This window comes from Equus quagga, chromosome 4 (assembly GCF_021613505.1).
Source record: "Equus quagga isolate Etosha38 chromosome 4, UCLA_HA_Equagga_1.0, whole genome shotgun sequence".
Lineage (NCBI taxonomy): Eukaryota > Metazoa > Chordata > Mammalia > Perissodactyla > Equidae > Equus > Equus quagga.
In genome coordinates, this window is record NC_060270.1 from 5,428,927 (window position 1) to 5,446,627 (window position 17,701).

The window sequence follows — 17,701 nt, forward strand, 5'->3', positions numbered from 1 at the left end:
AAGAGTGTTGGGTGGAGGGAGGGTAGGAATGCCTTCACAGAGGATGCGCCAGTGAAGAGGATAGGCGATCAGCAGGTAGGTATGAGAGCTGCGTTCTGGTCAGAGGGGCAGGAAGAACCACGTCAGGGAAGCATGAAACCACTTGGTGTGTTCAATCTGAAGGAGTGAGAGCCAAGGGTGCTCCGGGTGCAGTGAGAGCTGAGTGTGGAGGGGCAGGGAAGGGCAGATCTTGAAGGGCCTTCCAGACCATGGATCTGGACATTATTTTTAGGTGACAAGGACCCACTGAAAGATTTTCACAAGGAAAGTAACATGATCAGGTGAGAAAAGGATGGGTTAGGTTGCAAAGCTGGTGGCAGAGAGAGAAGTCAAGAGTCTAAAGCAGTCATATAGGCAAAGGCAGAGGCGGTGAACTACGCGAGAAGCAGTTAGACTAGACGGAAGGGGTTTTACGTGAGAGACATCAGGGAGATGGAACGGCCTGACTTGGAGATTAACTGGCAGGCATGAGAGATGGATGGAGGGGAAGAAAAAGAGTTCTAAGGTAATGTTGGTGATTCTAGCTGGTAGCCAGAACAGTGCTACCCTGAGATGTTATATTCAACAGTGTCTCTTCCACTCTAACAAGACTTATAGGTCTCCAAAACTGGATCCATCCCAAGGCCCAGGCAAGTCTGGGCGTGTAGAGTAGAGTGCAGGCTAGGCTGGATTTTATAGCCCTCCTGGGAAAAGGAATCATTGTTGGACGATAAAGCATCAAGAGGTATGAGCCTGACCCAAGGACCAGCCCAGCATGGAGTCCTGCAAGAGTCCCCCAGAGGGGCTGCTCCCACCCCTGCAGAGCCGTGCTTTTGGTCCCGGTGGGAGTGGGATACAGTGAGAGGGCGAATTAAAACCAAGAGACATGGCATTGCAGCCCACAGGAGCTTTTCAGAATTGGCAGCGCTAGCAGGAAATGCTGGCATAGCACTTTCACCCTGGCAAGGAGAGGGAGACTCGGGCCTCAGTAGCTCTGGAGCTAGGGGACAAGTGGCAGATGTCACATGGCAACCTAAGACTGTGCTCACAGGCACTTGTGAGAGAGGACATATGTTTAGAGGACTCCCAGGCCATTTAGTTGATTCCTGAATTCAGGATGCACTTTCTGTCATAGTAATCGGGCCAGATCTGTACAACTGCCCATTTGTGTTTGGCTCCTCAATGCAGCCACTTCCTTTGAGTTAGAGGGGGACAGCAAGAGGCAGGGCAGGGAACCAGCCAATTTCAGAAAGGGGATGTGTGTATGGTTCTTCTTCAGGCTGGTGGGCTGTACCAAAGCTACACTTACTGATGGGAGAGAAACAAGGGTTTTATATGGCAGGAACCAAGGCTGTGGAGCTGCAGCTGAAGACACAGCTTTACAGCGGAGCTGTGTGGCATCCACGGGGGACACTCAGGCATCACTTCCAGTCTGTGACTCTTCCAGTCTGACCTGAAAGCTGCAGGCACTCAGTCACAGCTGCCCCCAGTTACAATTAGTGAAGAAACCTGGTCTCCTCACTGGGGCCATGTGCCTGGGTCCTGACTCAGGAAGGCCTCAGGAGCATGGATGAGAGGCTGACTCCTCCTTCAGCTGATGGAAAGCATCTAGAGTCTCTGCACACACGATACATCATAACAGCTTCTCCATCACCACAGCCTCCTCTCATCCGCTGAAAAGAGTGACATCCATCCCCTTTGTCATAAACCCTCATCACTTTCATCTTTCATAGCTGTCTTTAACACTTTTATCCTGATTCTACCTACAAAATATTTAGAAAGAAGAGATGGGAAGAGATGGAGGAAAGATGGGGAACATGCTGTGATTTGTCGGCAGGTCCAATGAGGAGCCCTTAAGAGAAATGCTCTGAACTGGGTCAATTTTCACTGATTCTTAATTTCATTCATTTATTGACTCAACGATTACTTATCAAATATCCTCTGTGTGCCAAGCACTGGATTTAGTTCTGGGAGTTCAGAGAAGGTGTACCGAGGACCCAGTCACCGCAGAGCTCACAGTCTTCAGGGGAGACAAGCATAGAAAAAAGTATAAACAACGTGCTCTCTGCTCTAGCAGAGGAATGCATCAAGGACAAGCAGAACAGGGAGCAAGACGAAGACTACTTTGGGGAGCTAGAGAAGGCTTTTTCAAGAAAAAAATGAAGTGTGAGCATCCAAGGTACCTGGGAGGGGTCCTTCTACGGGAAGGAAACAACACATGCCAAGGTATAGAGATGAGAGGCAGCTTGACTTCTAAAATATATTCCTGGCTTGTTGCACAGGCTAGACCTGCTCAGTCACCCTGAAGATTTCAGCCCCCAGTCTTCCCCCTCACACCGTAATACTGGGGCCAGCAGGAAGGCTGGTGGACAGGGGAGCTTTCAATGAGATGTATAGGATTTCATTTCAGGAGACAGAACGATAAGTGGATGACATTTTCCATTAACCCTGGTGGGTTGGCAGAGTACATCTCATCCAAAATAATCCACTTGTTGAAGGGCCTGAGTCAGCTTTGGTCTCAGCTCCAAGCACACAACAAGGGAGAAGCACACCGGCTTAGATGCACAGGGATGTTTCTTTCACCCCACCCACCCAGAGTCAGGATGTGAGTCCTCAAAGCTGTCATTTACAGTGTCTGGTCTTCAGGGCCAACACAGGCATTTGCCACACACACCACAGGCTTGTCCGTTGCTTGAGCTAGCACGCCAAGACGGGCTTGCGTTAGTTAGTGAAATTGAAATCATGGAGGGAGAATGGAGGATTACAACCGACGTACCTGCGCTTCCTGGCTTTCCGGTGACGTTATTTGGCGGTAAAGGTTTTCTTCGTGGGGGCGTGGGTCTAGGTGGCAAGGGTGGACGGCGAGTGCCTGGGATCGTGGCTAAAGATTATATTACAGATAAAGCTGTCATAAGGATTCATTCGATAACAATCACAGGTTTTAAAAAATATGTTTAAGTCACAGTTGGATGACCGAGAATAGATTCTATAGCAAGATGCCTATGAGTAAAATTGTCCGATATTCTTCTAAATTACGTTCGTAACGTACCCTGGGATAGTGAAACACACTAGCATATGGAAAAAATAACCTCTAATTATAGATAAAAATACATAGGCACATCTGCCTTTTGAAAGGCTGTATAGCCGTGTAGAATTTACCATCTTTAGTTTCCCGCGTAGACTCAACAGTAGCATTTCTGAGCTTCTTTATCCCCAGTTGCTTTGATTTTCAGACTACAATTCTTACACCATTTTAGCTGTAAATTGTTGAAGCATAGAACTTCTTCTTTAGTGGCTGCTCTACCCCACACTCCAACTCTACTATGTAGTTATAATTTAAAAAACACTTCAGACCTTCTCAGATGATTATAACAAAGTAGCCCTGATGGCAGGAGCAATAAGCCTGCGCCCTTGGAGAGCAGGGCCACGGTGAGCGGCTGCGCACTGCACGAAGGCGCCTGGCTGGGGCATCAGGGGAAGCCACAGTCTCCTACCCGCTCTGCCCACCCCTCCAGGAGCCCTGGTGCCAGGCTGCCAGCCCAGAGCAAGGGCACATTTTCCTTAGTGGTTTGACCAAAGGGCAGAGGGGAGAGGCAACTTTTTATAATTTGCACAAAGGCTGGCAAAGCTAGAGGACCCTGGAGCAGTCCTCTGTAACCCAAATCTTAAGTCTTGTGTTATAGCTTAAAAATTCATCTCTTTGTTTCCATAATATACCTTGGTTTAAAAAATCTTGAAGTAAAAGTGACAATCTAGGAAAATGCCCTGTGGCTTTAAGTACTTCCTGGGATTCTAAGAAGTGTGTATTTATGCCTGTGTGTATGTGCGTGTACATGCAGGGGAGTGAGTGGAGGTGACAGAGGATAGATCTATAGCCCAGACATTAATACATCAAAGTAGGTTTCACAGCATCCTTTTAAAAAGCACAGAGTTCTTATTTGATGCAAAGATACTCCAAGTCACCAGCTTCATAATTTTGGCCTACTACATACAACATAGTTTTAAATTAGGAACATAAATCATTTCAGGCCAAAGGATATTGTAATAAGTTACACAACAGCAGAACTTGAACATGAGGAAAACTAGACCCCACGTGACCGCAGCATTTGTCCACTGGGGCCCCTCAGAACACTATACAGAGCAATCACTAAATTGGTACCCTATTCGAGGCTCTTATTAATCTTGCCTTTGTGCACAGAGCACTTTCCACTCCCTCAGAGATAATATTTTAGAATGTTTCTCCAACAATACCTATGCACTGTTACATGATTCTGACCCTTTGGGGGTTGTGTGGATGCTGCTGTTTTTGCTGCAACAAATGATAGTGCAGTCGTTGCCCAGGTTTCAGAGCAGAGTATGGGAGGCAGCATCTTATTCCTCACCTGGTCTTTTTGTGGCATGGGTGGAGTCCACTAACACATCTCTACCAGCACCTGATGGCTTTGGCGGTTGCTTGACCCCTATGAGCAGACATAATGACAGGGAATAAATATAAAGCAAAACATATGAAATGTTCTCCTTCATTGTGTCTTGGTAGAGTTGTCAGTGATGATGCGCATTCTTTGCAGAGCAGGGGAATTGATGGTTTTGTGCCCAGACATTTTAATTGGCTTCTCCCACCTGCATAGAGAAAAAATTCAAAGCCCCACATTCATTGGTTGTGATCTTTTCTCCGGAGAGTTAACATTTGATTGTGAATTGCGGTTTTGTCTTCATTTTCCATGATGCCCATCCCACACTGCCTTCCTGGCTGGTACTACCTTGTCAGGCAGACTTCATCTTCGATGACTGGCTGGTTTTTGCCAGAATTCATGGGTACATTTTGCGGTTTTGAAAAACTTTCCTCCAACTCCTCTACCCCAATAAAAAAACCTCAAAATTCCAGTGTGTTTGGGTTTATACTTAAGGAATTGACTTTAAAAATATTCCTGGAGAGGCCTTGGCTATCAGGCTGGTTAGGCCACAAACTGGATCTGTACCTTTGACATTTGTAAATTAGTCCTGGGCAGGCCTAGAACTGCAACCTGCTATTTGGAAGAAACTGATCTCAAAATTACTGTGTGTGATGTTTTATCTCCTAAGTCTCTCAAATACAATCTGGTGGGTATTACTCAGGCATTCACCTAAATACCCGAGCTTGGATTTTGGACAGCTGTCCTAAGGGGAGGAGGAACCAATTTAGGTTTCTGTCCTATTTTTAAAATTATTATTCTTTTACATTATAAAATAATCTTCCCTAATGTGGCTGACAGTTATCATTAAGAAAGAATAGAAACAGACATTTTTTTATGAACCAGAATATTGAAAACCCACACTTTCTGCTGCTTGAACAAAAGATACTATATAAAATCACAGAGAACGTTTTTATGGAGCCATGAAGTCAACATTGCTTATTTGTGGTAGAAAAGCAATGTTCTGGGGTCAGTGACTATTTTGTAGCTAATCCCACAGGCATGGGGAAGACAAAAGGCTCATTAGTCTTCTTCCTGTGCCCTCCTGTAGGTGGCAATGGGGCCAGGGAAATCACTCACTTGGGTGGTTACTCTGCGCACGGCATAGGGGAAAGGAAAACACTTCCGTCTGTTCACTGGGATACCCTGGCTTGGTGAGAATGCTTTACCACTATTTTTTGAGGGAGAAAAATGTATTCTGTACTCTAGAAGGGCAGTAGGCTGTGTGCACCTGTAGTAGATCCTTCTTTACCCACTTTCTCCAAATCTTCCTACCCTTAAGAAAACAAAGTATTTTGATCCAATACTGTGCAAGCTCCTTAAACATTCATTACATGAACCCTTCTGTGTGGGAGATATCACCCAGGTGCCACAGATGAGGAAACCCAAGGCAAGAGGGTCTTAAGCAAATCACAGCCAGAAAGTGTGGGATTTAGACCCACATGTGCCTCTTTGCGTTAATGCACAAAATGGCATAGCACAGAGGACTGTCTTCCTCCTGATGTCATCTCCCTTCTCTTCTTCCTCACAGTGACTCTAAGTGACTTTAGCCCCAGAGTCCTATACTCTGTCTTTTAGGTGGTTTGAGGTGTCACCACTGTGTGGGGCTAAATGGCCATGGCTGGCAAGCATGTGTCGTCAGCCATGCCACTAGTATGTGGGACTTAGACTAGCACAAGTCTGGCAGTGGTCCCTGAGCAGTCACATGCGGGTCTACCAAGCTACAGGGGCTGGAGACTTGGAGATGCAGGAGAGAATCCTAAATTCTGCAGGATTACTTCGTAAGACCAAAGATAAAATTCCCCTGGCTTCTTTTCCAATTAAGGGAGAATTCAGCAGAAACCAGCCATTTTCTGTCACTTTCCATATAGGTAGAGACAGAAGCATCATACTATTAGGATCCTTAAAACTCAGTCAGTCCTCTGATCGATTAGCTGCTACACTGAACTTTCTCTAGCCTTTAGAAACAGATGAAAGTTAGCAGGGTACAGCAGTGTTGCTCAGAGCCCTGCAAAAGACAGCCGTGGAGTTCAGGGAAAGAGCACTGAGCTGGGGACAGGAGGCTGAACTACAGTTCCGGCCTTGCCTCCGTCTAGCTGTGGTTTGCGTGTCAGCCAGGCAGCAGTGTGCGCCTGGAGCCCGCAGACCTGTGAACTTCTGTTGCCCTGAATCGGAGGAGAGCAAGGGAAGGCCAAAGGCAGAGGCAGTGGGAAGGCAGAGAGGAAGCAGGAAGCGAGATAATACAGAGAAAGACTCCTCAGGAATCGGTGGCTGACCAGCCCATCTGGCCCCGGCTGTGACCTGAATTCTTTTTCCCTCAGGCAGGATTAATCTTTTCTAAAGGGCAGAGTTGGCTCCGGAAGCACCAAGACTTGAGCTTCAGCAGGAGCCCCAGTTGCCATATGGGAGTTCTCCAGAAATCTCTGGATTTACATAGTTCACCCCTTAGCAATTTATCGTCAAAAATGAAGAAACCATTTGGGTATTTTTAACCATGGCAACAAAAACTTTGCAAACACGGTAAACTGGAAATCAATTTCCATATGTATCAGAGACGATTCCCTGTGACCAAAACGGGGTGGTTTTATGGATGACTGGTCTTTGTGTCCTTGTCTCCAGATCTTAGGACCTGGCTAAAAAGTGAGGCGTGGTGAGCCAGCAGACTGGAAGTTTTAGCCACAAGCCCAGAAAAACACATTCCTCACCTTGGAGGAGTCTGGTTTCTGGTTGTCAAGTGCACTCCATGCGGGGGCAGTGAAGTGGGTGGGTTCTTCATCAGGATGCAGAAAAGGAGTCTGGGGTTCAGATAATTAACATATCTGCCAAACCACAGGTCCCAAGGTGGTTTCCAAATAACGCTTTGCCTGCACATAATGGGCCTTCCATAAATGTTGGCCGAATGAAGGACTAGCTGCCCAGCTCAGGAGCTTCCTTCCACGGGGAGGAGGTTAGAGAGATTGTCCAGCACAAAGTCGGCTAACTTTGTCTGTTAAAGGTCAGAGGAAATATTTTCAGCTTTGTGGGCCATACTGTCTCTGTCACAACTATTCAACTCTGCCATTGCGTTGTGAAAGCAAGCTATGTTTCAAAACTTTATTTATAAAAATAGGGAGTGAGCCGGATTTGGCCTGTGGGACCATAGTTGTTGTGATCCCTTGGTCTAATGCATACTTGTTGCATCTCTGGAGTCAGATCTCAAGTTGGTTATAATGTATGGAACACATCAGTTAACCTGAGACGCATCTCTGGAAACCTTGAAAAAGCAGAGTGCTGGAAAAATGACCTATCTAAAACCTCAGCCTCTGCAGGCCACTTTCAAACTTTGAGGTGGAGGAATATTTATACATATAGATGTGAAATGCACATAGAGTAGGGACAACATCTGTGCTGATGTTATGAAATGAGAAACTTGGCTCAAGATGGTTTAAAGATTCCTGGGATTTATGGAATCATTGCAAGATTGGTACAGAGGACCAAATAATCAAAGGTCCATAGTTTTTGAGGTCTCAGAATCTTTCTTTTTTAGTTTTCCAAAGGTACAACTTTAAGTGGCCTAAGACCATGAAGAATATGTCCCATAAATCCTACAGACTTTCTTTATCAACAGATTTTTTTTTTTTTTTTAGTGTAAAATATCTGGGATGAAAACTTTAGCAAGAAAAACTATAGGAAAATGTACGTAAGAGGGATAATAAAGGTAAATATTCTGGGCAAGATGTCAAAGTTGGATAAGGAATCAGTTGACACAGAAATGGTGTCTCATTAAGATTCACTAGAGGCTAGAAGTGAGAGTGGATGAGATAGTGGCACTGTGTCAGAGAAGAAAATAAACTTAACACGAATACCTGTACTTTTGTAAATAAGCCAGGTCAAAACTATGCAGAATCAAAGTAAGGTGGACTCATGTAAATCTATAATCTGGAGAGAACAGATTTAAAAACATTCTTTTGCTTGTCAATTTTTCAAAACATTATTTCCTAGGCAAATAGTCTGAGAGCTATTAAAATTTCCTTTTGTAATATGCTACACACGTCATCTGTGATTTCCAGTTTACACCATTTGCTTCCTTCCTGTCTTATTGCATTGGCTAAACACTCCATTACTGCTTTCAACAGAAATGGTAAAAATAAAAATCCTTGCTTCTGTTTATGATGTTAGGAAAAAAACATTCAGATTTTCACTATTAAGTATGATGTTAACTGTAGGTTTTTTCACAGATGCCCTTTATTAGAGTGGGAAAAATTCTTTCTATTTCTAGTTATCTGGGAGTTTTCATCATGAATGGATTTTGAATTTTGTCTAACAGTTGATTGTTGTATTTATTGAGATGATTGTATGATTTTTCTCCTTTGCTCTGTTAATGTGGTGAATTACATGAACTTGTTTGAATGTTGAGCCAACCTTGCACTCCTGAGGTGAATATCATTTGGTTGTTACGTGTTATTGTAGCAGACATGGTGGTCTACCAACTAGACCTCCAACCATGGCTTTCTCAGCTGAGGCTGGCTCTGAAGGAGCTGACAATGACACGCTATCTGCTGACCTCACTCCCTGCAGGTGGGCGGCAAGTTCTTCCCCGAAGGGGGATTCCAATAGACAGACACTAGAACATAGAACAAGTGCCACACATTTGGGCTGGGGATGGAGGTAGAGCAAGAAAAGGGGAAACAGTGAGCTCACTTTGTCTACCTGTGCCCACCAACCCAACTCTATCAGCACCTAACTAATTAAATTGAAGAAGCCCTGATAAGAGATCAACCATCCTTCCAAAGCTAAGTTAGATGAAGTTGACTTCATCTACACAAGAGGGTAACATGTCAGTTTGTGTTATAAGTGGCTCTGGAAAAATGTTTATATTGCTGATAAACTAAAATATAATAATGCTGTTTTCCTCTAAAAGACAGCATTTTCCTAGCGAGAATCAATGCTTGATTATACTGAAGGTTAATGACTTTCAAGTTTGATCGTAGCTACTTGTTCTTTCATTTGCTTTGTTGACATAAATGCTTTCTCCTGTTTTACTTAGGCAAGCTCCAGGGAATTCTTTTGAATGTTAAGAAGGTGGTTCTGCTTAGAGCCAGATTGTTTATGTCAATCTGAGAAACTCTGCGCCGCCTAACGCCACACTTGGGAAGAATAAAGGGAGCGGCTGAGTACAAATAGATGTTGGAATGCTTTCTTGTTTTTCATGAGTCAGGAATTTATAGTATTTGCCTCATTAATTGTTTTGAAGAGAAAGGAATTCCTAGAACTTCAGACACTGTAATAACCTGGTACAAAAAACACATTTTAAAACAAATCTAAGTGATTTTTAGTCCGAATATCTTCAGGTGTTATTCATATCTCTTTCTCATTAGGGAACTACAATGGGTTGATTAAATATATATGCATTAAATAAACTAATTTTCATGCTTTCTTACATAAGCAAGCACAAGATTTGTAGTATTTAAAAAATGTTTAAAGGGGACGATGCAATCCCATATTAAGGCATTTAGTAACTACCATTTATCCACTTAGTGAGTTGGGCGTTTGAGCTTGTATCAGATCCTTGTCCGAGCCATCTGTACGCTGCCTCCTCCTGAGATCTGATTGGATCCGGGTCATGTCAGTCAACTAACATGAATGAGTTGGAAGCGTTAATAAGACTGTAACCAGGGTGATCAACTGCTAATTGCTCTCCTTGTTTTAATATCGTATTACAGATTGCTAACAGATGCAGTCTTTTAAAAAAATTATAATGATACTTGTGAAATTATAAACTCGAAAACCAAGTGATCATAGTCTCAAAGACCAAGGCTGCACATGGAAAGTGTTTTGAAATAAGGGAAAACAGCTATTTTGATATTTTCATTCAAGAATTCATATTTAATCAGGATCCTTTTCAGAAGCAAGACTATGTATGGTAACTGATTTAGTGGACTGAGTTTAGAAAAGTGCAAAGTTCTTAATGTTCTCACAAACATTTGAAGTTTTGATTTTGGAATGAATTACAATGTTCAATTCTAGTTATACCAAGAACTTCCAAAACTGGTAAAAAAGATATTGAAGTGTGAATTGAACAAAATTATAAAAATTCAATGAAAACATTTATTTTGATAGGATCAAAAGAAAATACATTTTACTCATTTGATCACTGCCTGTTCCCATTCCATCCCCTGTGGGCATCCTACTGGGTTTGGGCCTGCTAGGTCTTGTAGTTGTCTTATTCAGAACTACAATAAAGTGGGAAATAAATAGTTTAGAGATTTTCTTATAAAAACTTTGCAGCCAAGGAAAACAAAGCTTCCCAGAGAATTGGAAGTCATTAACTAGGCAATAAAAAAATGATGGCTTACCAAAAAGTATTATTCATATTATAGAAAGCACAATTCTGGTATAAAAATTATAGACATGAGTTTGGGAATAGAGACCTGAGTTTGTGCTCTGAGGTGATCACGGGACTTGAAAAAATAACTGGCAAGGGAAGTTTATTTCCAAATGGGGACTATCTTTCTTCATTTATAAGCACTAGATACCTTCCAAAATGGAACTGAGGAAAGATCAGGATTACATATACCTAATGAAAACCCAAAACTTGAAGTGTATTTATTTCTCAAGGCCTTAATTCATAATTCAGAAATTGGTGGTCCTTTTGCAGGAGTCTCTAGGTAACAATGTTCCCTCATAATCCTGGCATAAGTTCATTGGTGAACATGGAAATATGAAGAAACCATTTCAATTTCTCCCCTGCTTGTAGAGAGTCATAGCACTACCAAAACTCGAAGAGGTCATCCATTTCATCCTCTGTTTAAAAGACTCTTTAAGGAAAAGCACTACATGTGTTATGGTTAGAAAGCAAGCTCTGAAGTCAGATTGCTTGACTTCAAATGTACTTTCTAGCTTTTTCCACACCTCAGCTTTCTCAACTGTACCTCACAGGACATATGGCAAGCCCTCAGTCAATGTGAGCCATGATTGTTACTGTTTCATTATGTAGTAGGAACCTTTAACAGAACCAGCCATACATTAAGCTCTCGACAGCTATCATGATACTAAAGTCACATGGAGACAAATTTGTTTATAAAGATGTATGTGCCTAATTACCTTCAGGAGTTGGAGGATTACTGTGAAAAAATGTGGGCTTTCAATAAACCAAAGGACAGAAACGATTATTTGCTTCTCCCACGCGCCTGGAAAGCTGTTCACCAAGAACATTAACTTATAAGCCAGTCTCATCATTTAGAACTTTAAGAAGACTTCCTTTTTTTTTTTTTTTTTGGGGGGGGAAGATCAACCCTGAGCTAACATCTGGTGCCAATCCTCCTCCTTTTGCTGAGGAAGACTGGCCCTGAGCTAACATCCGTGTCCATCTTCCTCCACTTTATATGTGGGACGCCTACCACAGCATGGCTTGCCAAGCGGTGCCATGTCCGCACCCGGGATCCGAACCGGCAAACCCCTGGCCGCCGAAGCAGAAGGTGCGCACTTAACTGCTGTGCCACCGGGCCGGCCCCTAAGAAGACTTCTTAGAATCACAGCAAAAAAGGGACAGAAAACACCAGTGTTCTGGTCCAACTTGCACTGTGGCATAGGAGCGACCTACATGGACCAAACCAGCCCCTTCAAGTGAACTTTTCCCTAACAAGCTCCTGTGAGGGAGAACCTAGAACCTTTGGAGAATTTAGCAAATTTAAAGTGATTTCCAATGTTTAATTATCAGTTTATTTTTGCTGTTTACAACCTCTAAATTGAGTTGTTGCTGTTTTTTTTTTTGATTTATCATCTAAAGGAATCAAGTAAAGATATTCTCCCAGAACAAGATCCTCTTATACTGGAAGAGCCCGTCTTTTCTTAAAAGATAAATAACATTTGAAAGCGGGAAATATGACGTCATAACTAACTCTAATGCTATCTCTATCATTGCCATGGAAAATTGAAGGGGTGGGGGTGTGTGTGTGTGTGTGTGTGATTTACGCACAAATACTATTACAAAAATACTTTTATACCAATAAAGTTCCGTAGTAGTCTCTGAATTGGTCATCTTTAAAAACCTCTGTCAAGTCTTGCCACTTCCACGAATTCATTACCTTTCTACTTATCCACAAGGCTTAGAATTTCTGTATGTCCTTTATGGCAACTAAGGAGATACTGTATCCTTCCTTTGGTGTATTTGGCTGTTTCAGCACATTTTATATGATCTCAGATGTGCTTATTATTTAGGTCATCAGAAAGAGAAACAGCTTACCCGGTCTGCTGCGGGGTTTGTCAGGAGCTCTGGGCCTCCCTGGGGTGGTATACAGTCTGTGTGGTGCTGAAATAGAGCAAATGCGTCAAATTTAATAACCAACACTCCAAAGTCCATTCCATGGAGACTGAGTGCCCTGGGCACCAAGAGCTCACACACTTTGCATGGAACATTCTGAAAGGACATTCTGAAACCTCCAGTTACACATTACAGCATGGATGCTAAAGCAAAATCAAACAAGTGAAAGTATTCATGTCTGGAAATGAAAGGTGCACATGGAGTGAGGTAGGCCATTTGTAACCTGCGTTAAGGATTAGTCATCATTTAGTCCATGCTTTTCAAGGGTATTTATTTTACTAGATGTTTTCTTAACATGGTAAATCTTTAAGCCAACCATCTATCCATCCATCCACCCATCCATCTACATCTCTCAATTAGGGAATCACCGTGGAACGTTATTTTGCCAAAAAAGACAAGTAATCTTGAAGGCAAAAATAAAAATATTCTTAGGTAGGTTCAAAGAGAAGAGTAGGAACATGTGGCTTCTATCAAACTGTCTTAGCTCATGAACCCTGAAATGAATAATACTCAGAGTGCCATCCATTAAAGCCTTAGAAAGGAGAGCACATGACTTCTGGTGCTCTGCCCATCAAGACAGGGTGAGCAAGGAGTGAGAACTCAAACAAGCCCTGGAAACAACATGCTACTTTGTCACTTCCTGCTCCTGCTGTCCAGGGCCTGGCACAGTGAGGACTCCTAATGAAGACTTGTTGAATAAATTTAAAAAATAAGTGACCATTGTAAGCAGGCAAATTCATGAGAAACTCAGCTGAAATATTTTTGCTTCCTAAGGTTTTAGAGTGTGCATTCATCCTGGAATTTGTCCATCCTTCCCTCCTCTTCCCCACTCAACACACCACACTGCCTCCTGCCACCAGCTTTCTTGGTAATGCTTTAGCTAAGACTGGAAAAAATTTTTCTTGCAACTATGTAAGGAGATTACATCGTTTTGATGGTTTCGTTCACATCTTGAGTGGGTTTTTTATATAACCATAAATCAGCAACGCCTTGCCTACCAAGTTAACAAAAATACACCTGTGAAACAGATTATAACGTAGCTCATTTATAAGCTTCCAACGTGAAGATTGATGAGCAGAATTTTGCCACACTTCAGGCCAAAAACGGCAGACACATACTGAAATTCCCTGTAGGTTTAGCGTGGCCTTTCAAGACGTAATAACTAGAGTAAACAGAGGTACTGCTGTTATAAAAAATTGATTCTCACACACCCTAACATGCATGATGATGATTTGCAAATGTTTTTCTTCAATCTTCCTTGAGAGTCGTAGGATTCCCTGTCAGTTTAACCTGTTTCAGCTTTTCATGTTAATTTCTTCAATGTTAGATTGCTTTTGCTTAAAGAAATACAAGGACCCTGGCTCTTATTAGTCTCATTCTAGAACACATATGAGTTCTAAAACTTTAGACAGGAAAGAGCAGAACACAGAAATAATCAGCACAACATTAATTATTTTAAAGCCACAGGATCAGAATTTTAGTTTTATTTTTTTCCACAGTCTTTACTTAAATCTAGAGAGAACTTTTTATAAAAGACCTGAAATATTACTTAAGTTTAGGCTGTGAGTTCCCCATATAGCTCATCACCAAATAACACATAGCCTTGAGAAAATCGTTCTAAGTTTTCAATTTTAAACTAAAAAAAAAAAAGAAGACAAAAGAACTTTGTGAGGCTGTAACTCTGTAAACATCATTTCCACATAGTTTTTAGTGGCTAATAATAAAAAGAATTATAAAAGGCGGCTTCGTATCTAAGTAGTTTTATAAAAATCAATTGTAAAAGGCATTAAAAATACTGTGTGAAGATAACATCAAAAATAAACAGGGACTACAGGAGAAACACCTTGAGGGACCCACGTCCTGCCCAGTACTGGGAGAGGGGAAGGAGGATTCAGGGGGCTGAAAAAAGTTAAAACAAGCAAAATGTTCCCGAAGTGCCTCTGGCCAAGTGGATTTCTACTACAGGTTGAGATGAGAAGGACAAAGGAGAGGAGCTGGATGGTTCAGGGCTTTGTTTACAGCGCGCCGCAGGGTGTTGTCTCAGCAGACAAAGCAGCAAGGACACCACAGAGAAAGGAGAGGAGATTCCACCAGCAGACTCATGCCTAGGTTTTAGGTACAAGGTTTCTTTGGAGCACTTGGGCCCCCGTGCTGAGGCTTGGAGACCATAAAGCCACAGGTCACGGTACATGCGCAGCAGAGTGCGATCAAGAGGAACAATTTCACCCCTACAGCGTCTCTCTCAAATTGTTGTGTGCTCTGTTGTGCATCTAATGCCTGATGTTAAAAAGTCAACACAACAGAAATAAAACAGTTGATTGACTTCCTGTTCTGCAGAGCTCAGGCACACATTTATGAGGGTGCTCCTAGTGACACACAGAGTGCCTTAACTAAAGGTGACCAACTACTCCCAAGCAGGGCTCTTGGGCTGGACCACCATTTGGTTGCTACTCTTATCCCTAAGATGGGTTCTTTCCTAGGATGTCCTTTGTCATTTCATGCAAATGAATCCCTCGTGAGTTCACTCTAAGATCCTTGGCACAAGCCTAGGAAAGTAGGAATCCTAGGGTAATGCAGTTTAGGCTCAAGCTAGGGATCCTCAGAGCATAAGAAAATAATTAAAATATAGCATGTTATATAAATATGTTAAGACATCTCATATAATGATGTCAGATCCTGGACATGTATCCAATCAACTGTGAAAGTCCTATCTGATAAAACAAGGCTTTAGAGGGAATTTGATAAAAATTCTACATACACTAGTAATGGTGACACAATATTGATATTTCCATTAAAGTAAGAAAAAGCAAAAGCAAGGAAAGAACAGGCCTATGATCTTTCATCCTCAATGATGAAATCTCTAAAGCTCTAAAAAGCTGAAATCTTTTCCTCATTTGGCAACACAACCTGAGCTGAATAGTCTTTATGATGCTTATTGTAAATATTTATATATTTCGCTGCAAAAACATTAATGTGTTTGATTATGAGAATCCAGCTATCTTCTATTAGCCAGACATCAAAGAGATTTGCGAAAAACATAAAACATAAACATAGGAAAATCAGGGTGGGGTGATGTGATTGAACATCTGCTGTTAACGGTTGAAGCTGGTTATGAGCACGTGGGAGGGCTGTCATTAGATTATGCTTCTTACTTCTGTGTATATTTATAAATAAATAAGAAGTTAATAAATATAAAGACAGTGAAGTAAATAACAAAATGCACATTTAAAACATAAAATTAAACCAAACAAGCAAGTAAAAAAAAGATTTAGAAAAGTTACAAGAACGGTCCTGTGCCATAGTGTTCTCAGTCGTATTTATTTAGAGTAAGTACTGCTCCACTTGACACCTTAAAATCAGATTTCTTTTACTGTTATCATTTCCTCTTATTATTTCAAATTTCTTCCACCAAATTTTCCCCCCAAATTATACCTGACAATGAGAAAATACATTTGTCTTCCAACTCCTTAAAAAAAGTTTGCTTTTGTTTTTTGGGTTTCTTCCCATATGATAGAGGTAGAGATGGGCAAAAGGAGTAATTTAGAAAAAAAGAAAGAAAACAAAAAATAGTAGAAGTCCACTGGTTATAACCCAAGTAGGACAGAAAAATACAAAAAGGAAAGATTTCTGAGAGCACGAAGATGACAAAGAGCTTCATGCAGGTGAGTTCACATCCCAAAAACTGGGAAGGAAGACATAGAAGTCAGAAATTCCAGAGAAAACCTCCCTTAATATTTAAACATCCAGGTTTAAATATTAAGCCATCATTAAAAAATGATTTTTCTTGTTACTGGTTTCCTTCCTCAGGCCACAATGTCAATGTGTTCATCAAGTTGGGGAGATGGGACAGAGGGAAAATAGAGGGAGAGAAAGGAGGAAGAGGAAGGTAATAAAGATTCTTATTTATCAGATGTAGAAATGAGGCAGATGAAGGTCAAGCAAGGAAAAAAATGGGAGCTTTCATTCTTAGTTATTAGCATCAAGTGGTCGACAATACATCCAAAAGCACAGCTCCAGCTAAAGAACTTGTTTTCCTACATTCAACTAGTAGTATTCACACGTGGCTGATGTCCTGCACCTAAATCGTGAAAAAAGCCAAGTAATTCACTGTGATGAGAAATTACATTCTGAAAAAAAAATTTCTTTCCTGATTAAAAGTGAAGAAGCAAAAGTTCCTATGAGAGGTAGGGGATAGCATTACCCGGAGTCGTCTTTGCCAGCTCAGTTGTTCGTGAAATCTTAGTGGTGAAGAGTTCTTGGGTGGTTTGGTCTGTTTCTGCTGGGGAAAAACACAGTAAGGTGGCTTGCTTTAATAATTATCATTATGGACATGTAAAAAAACCCACAATATTATCTGCGCCATGTGATGATAAAAGGGTACATTGCATTTATAATTATGTCCAGTAATCATAATAAAACAAAGTTAATGATACATTGTAATAACTTTCACTTATTATATTTTCTGTCTTCTTGCACTGTTATTAATGACTATTATTAGGATTTCCAAAAGCTTTTAGCTCAGGATCATTGTCACATCATCCTGGATGTGGCTATACTTGGGTGCCTCCTAACTGCCTTCATGTCTTCTCTCTGTTCCTTCAATTCCACAAGTTACTTAGGTGAGCTGGAAGGAAATAGGTCTGATGGAAAGATGCGCATTTACACCTTATAAGATAAGTATTCTTCTATTTTCTTCATGTGAAAAACGAAGTCTATGTTTACTGACATACAGGCACATTTCTCCTGACAAAATAAAAAATAAGCACAGCAGTAGTTCCACCCCAATATTATCTTGGAATCCTCACAGCATCGTACAGACATAGCAAATTACAGTGTGCACTTTGCCGCACACTGGATCCAAGGAAACACTTGGTGCAAATAATATATTGTCATCTTTTTTCTGCCCTGCTTTACAATCTGGATTCTGCTC

At 41.6% G+C, this 17,701-nt stretch overlaps 1 protein-coding gene across 25 annotated transcripts in view; it reads right to left on the bottom strand.

Moving 5' to 3' along the window:
* Positions 1–17,701, bottom strand: part of ABI3BP (ABI family member 3 binding protein) — a 238,082-nt gene that overhangs the window by 34,722 nt on the left and 185,659 nt on the right. For 23 of the 25 annotated variants that reach the window (XM_046659530.1, XM_046659526.1, XM_046659531.1 and 20 more), the window contains 4 exons: positions 16,973–17,050; positions 12,694–12,759; positions 4,401–4,478; positions 2,795–2,899 (listed from right to left, as the gene is read on the bottom strand). In XM_046659530.1, the coding sequence (XP_046515486.1) occupies positions 2,795–2,899; positions 4,401–4,478; positions 12,694–12,759; positions 16,973–17,050 (327 nt within the window). The remainder of the gene's footprint in view (positions 1–2,794; positions 2,900–4,400; positions 4,479–12,693; positions 12,760–16,972; positions 17,051–17,701) is intronic. The other 2 variants (XM_046659511.1, XM_046659506.1) reach the window with 1 other exon arrangement.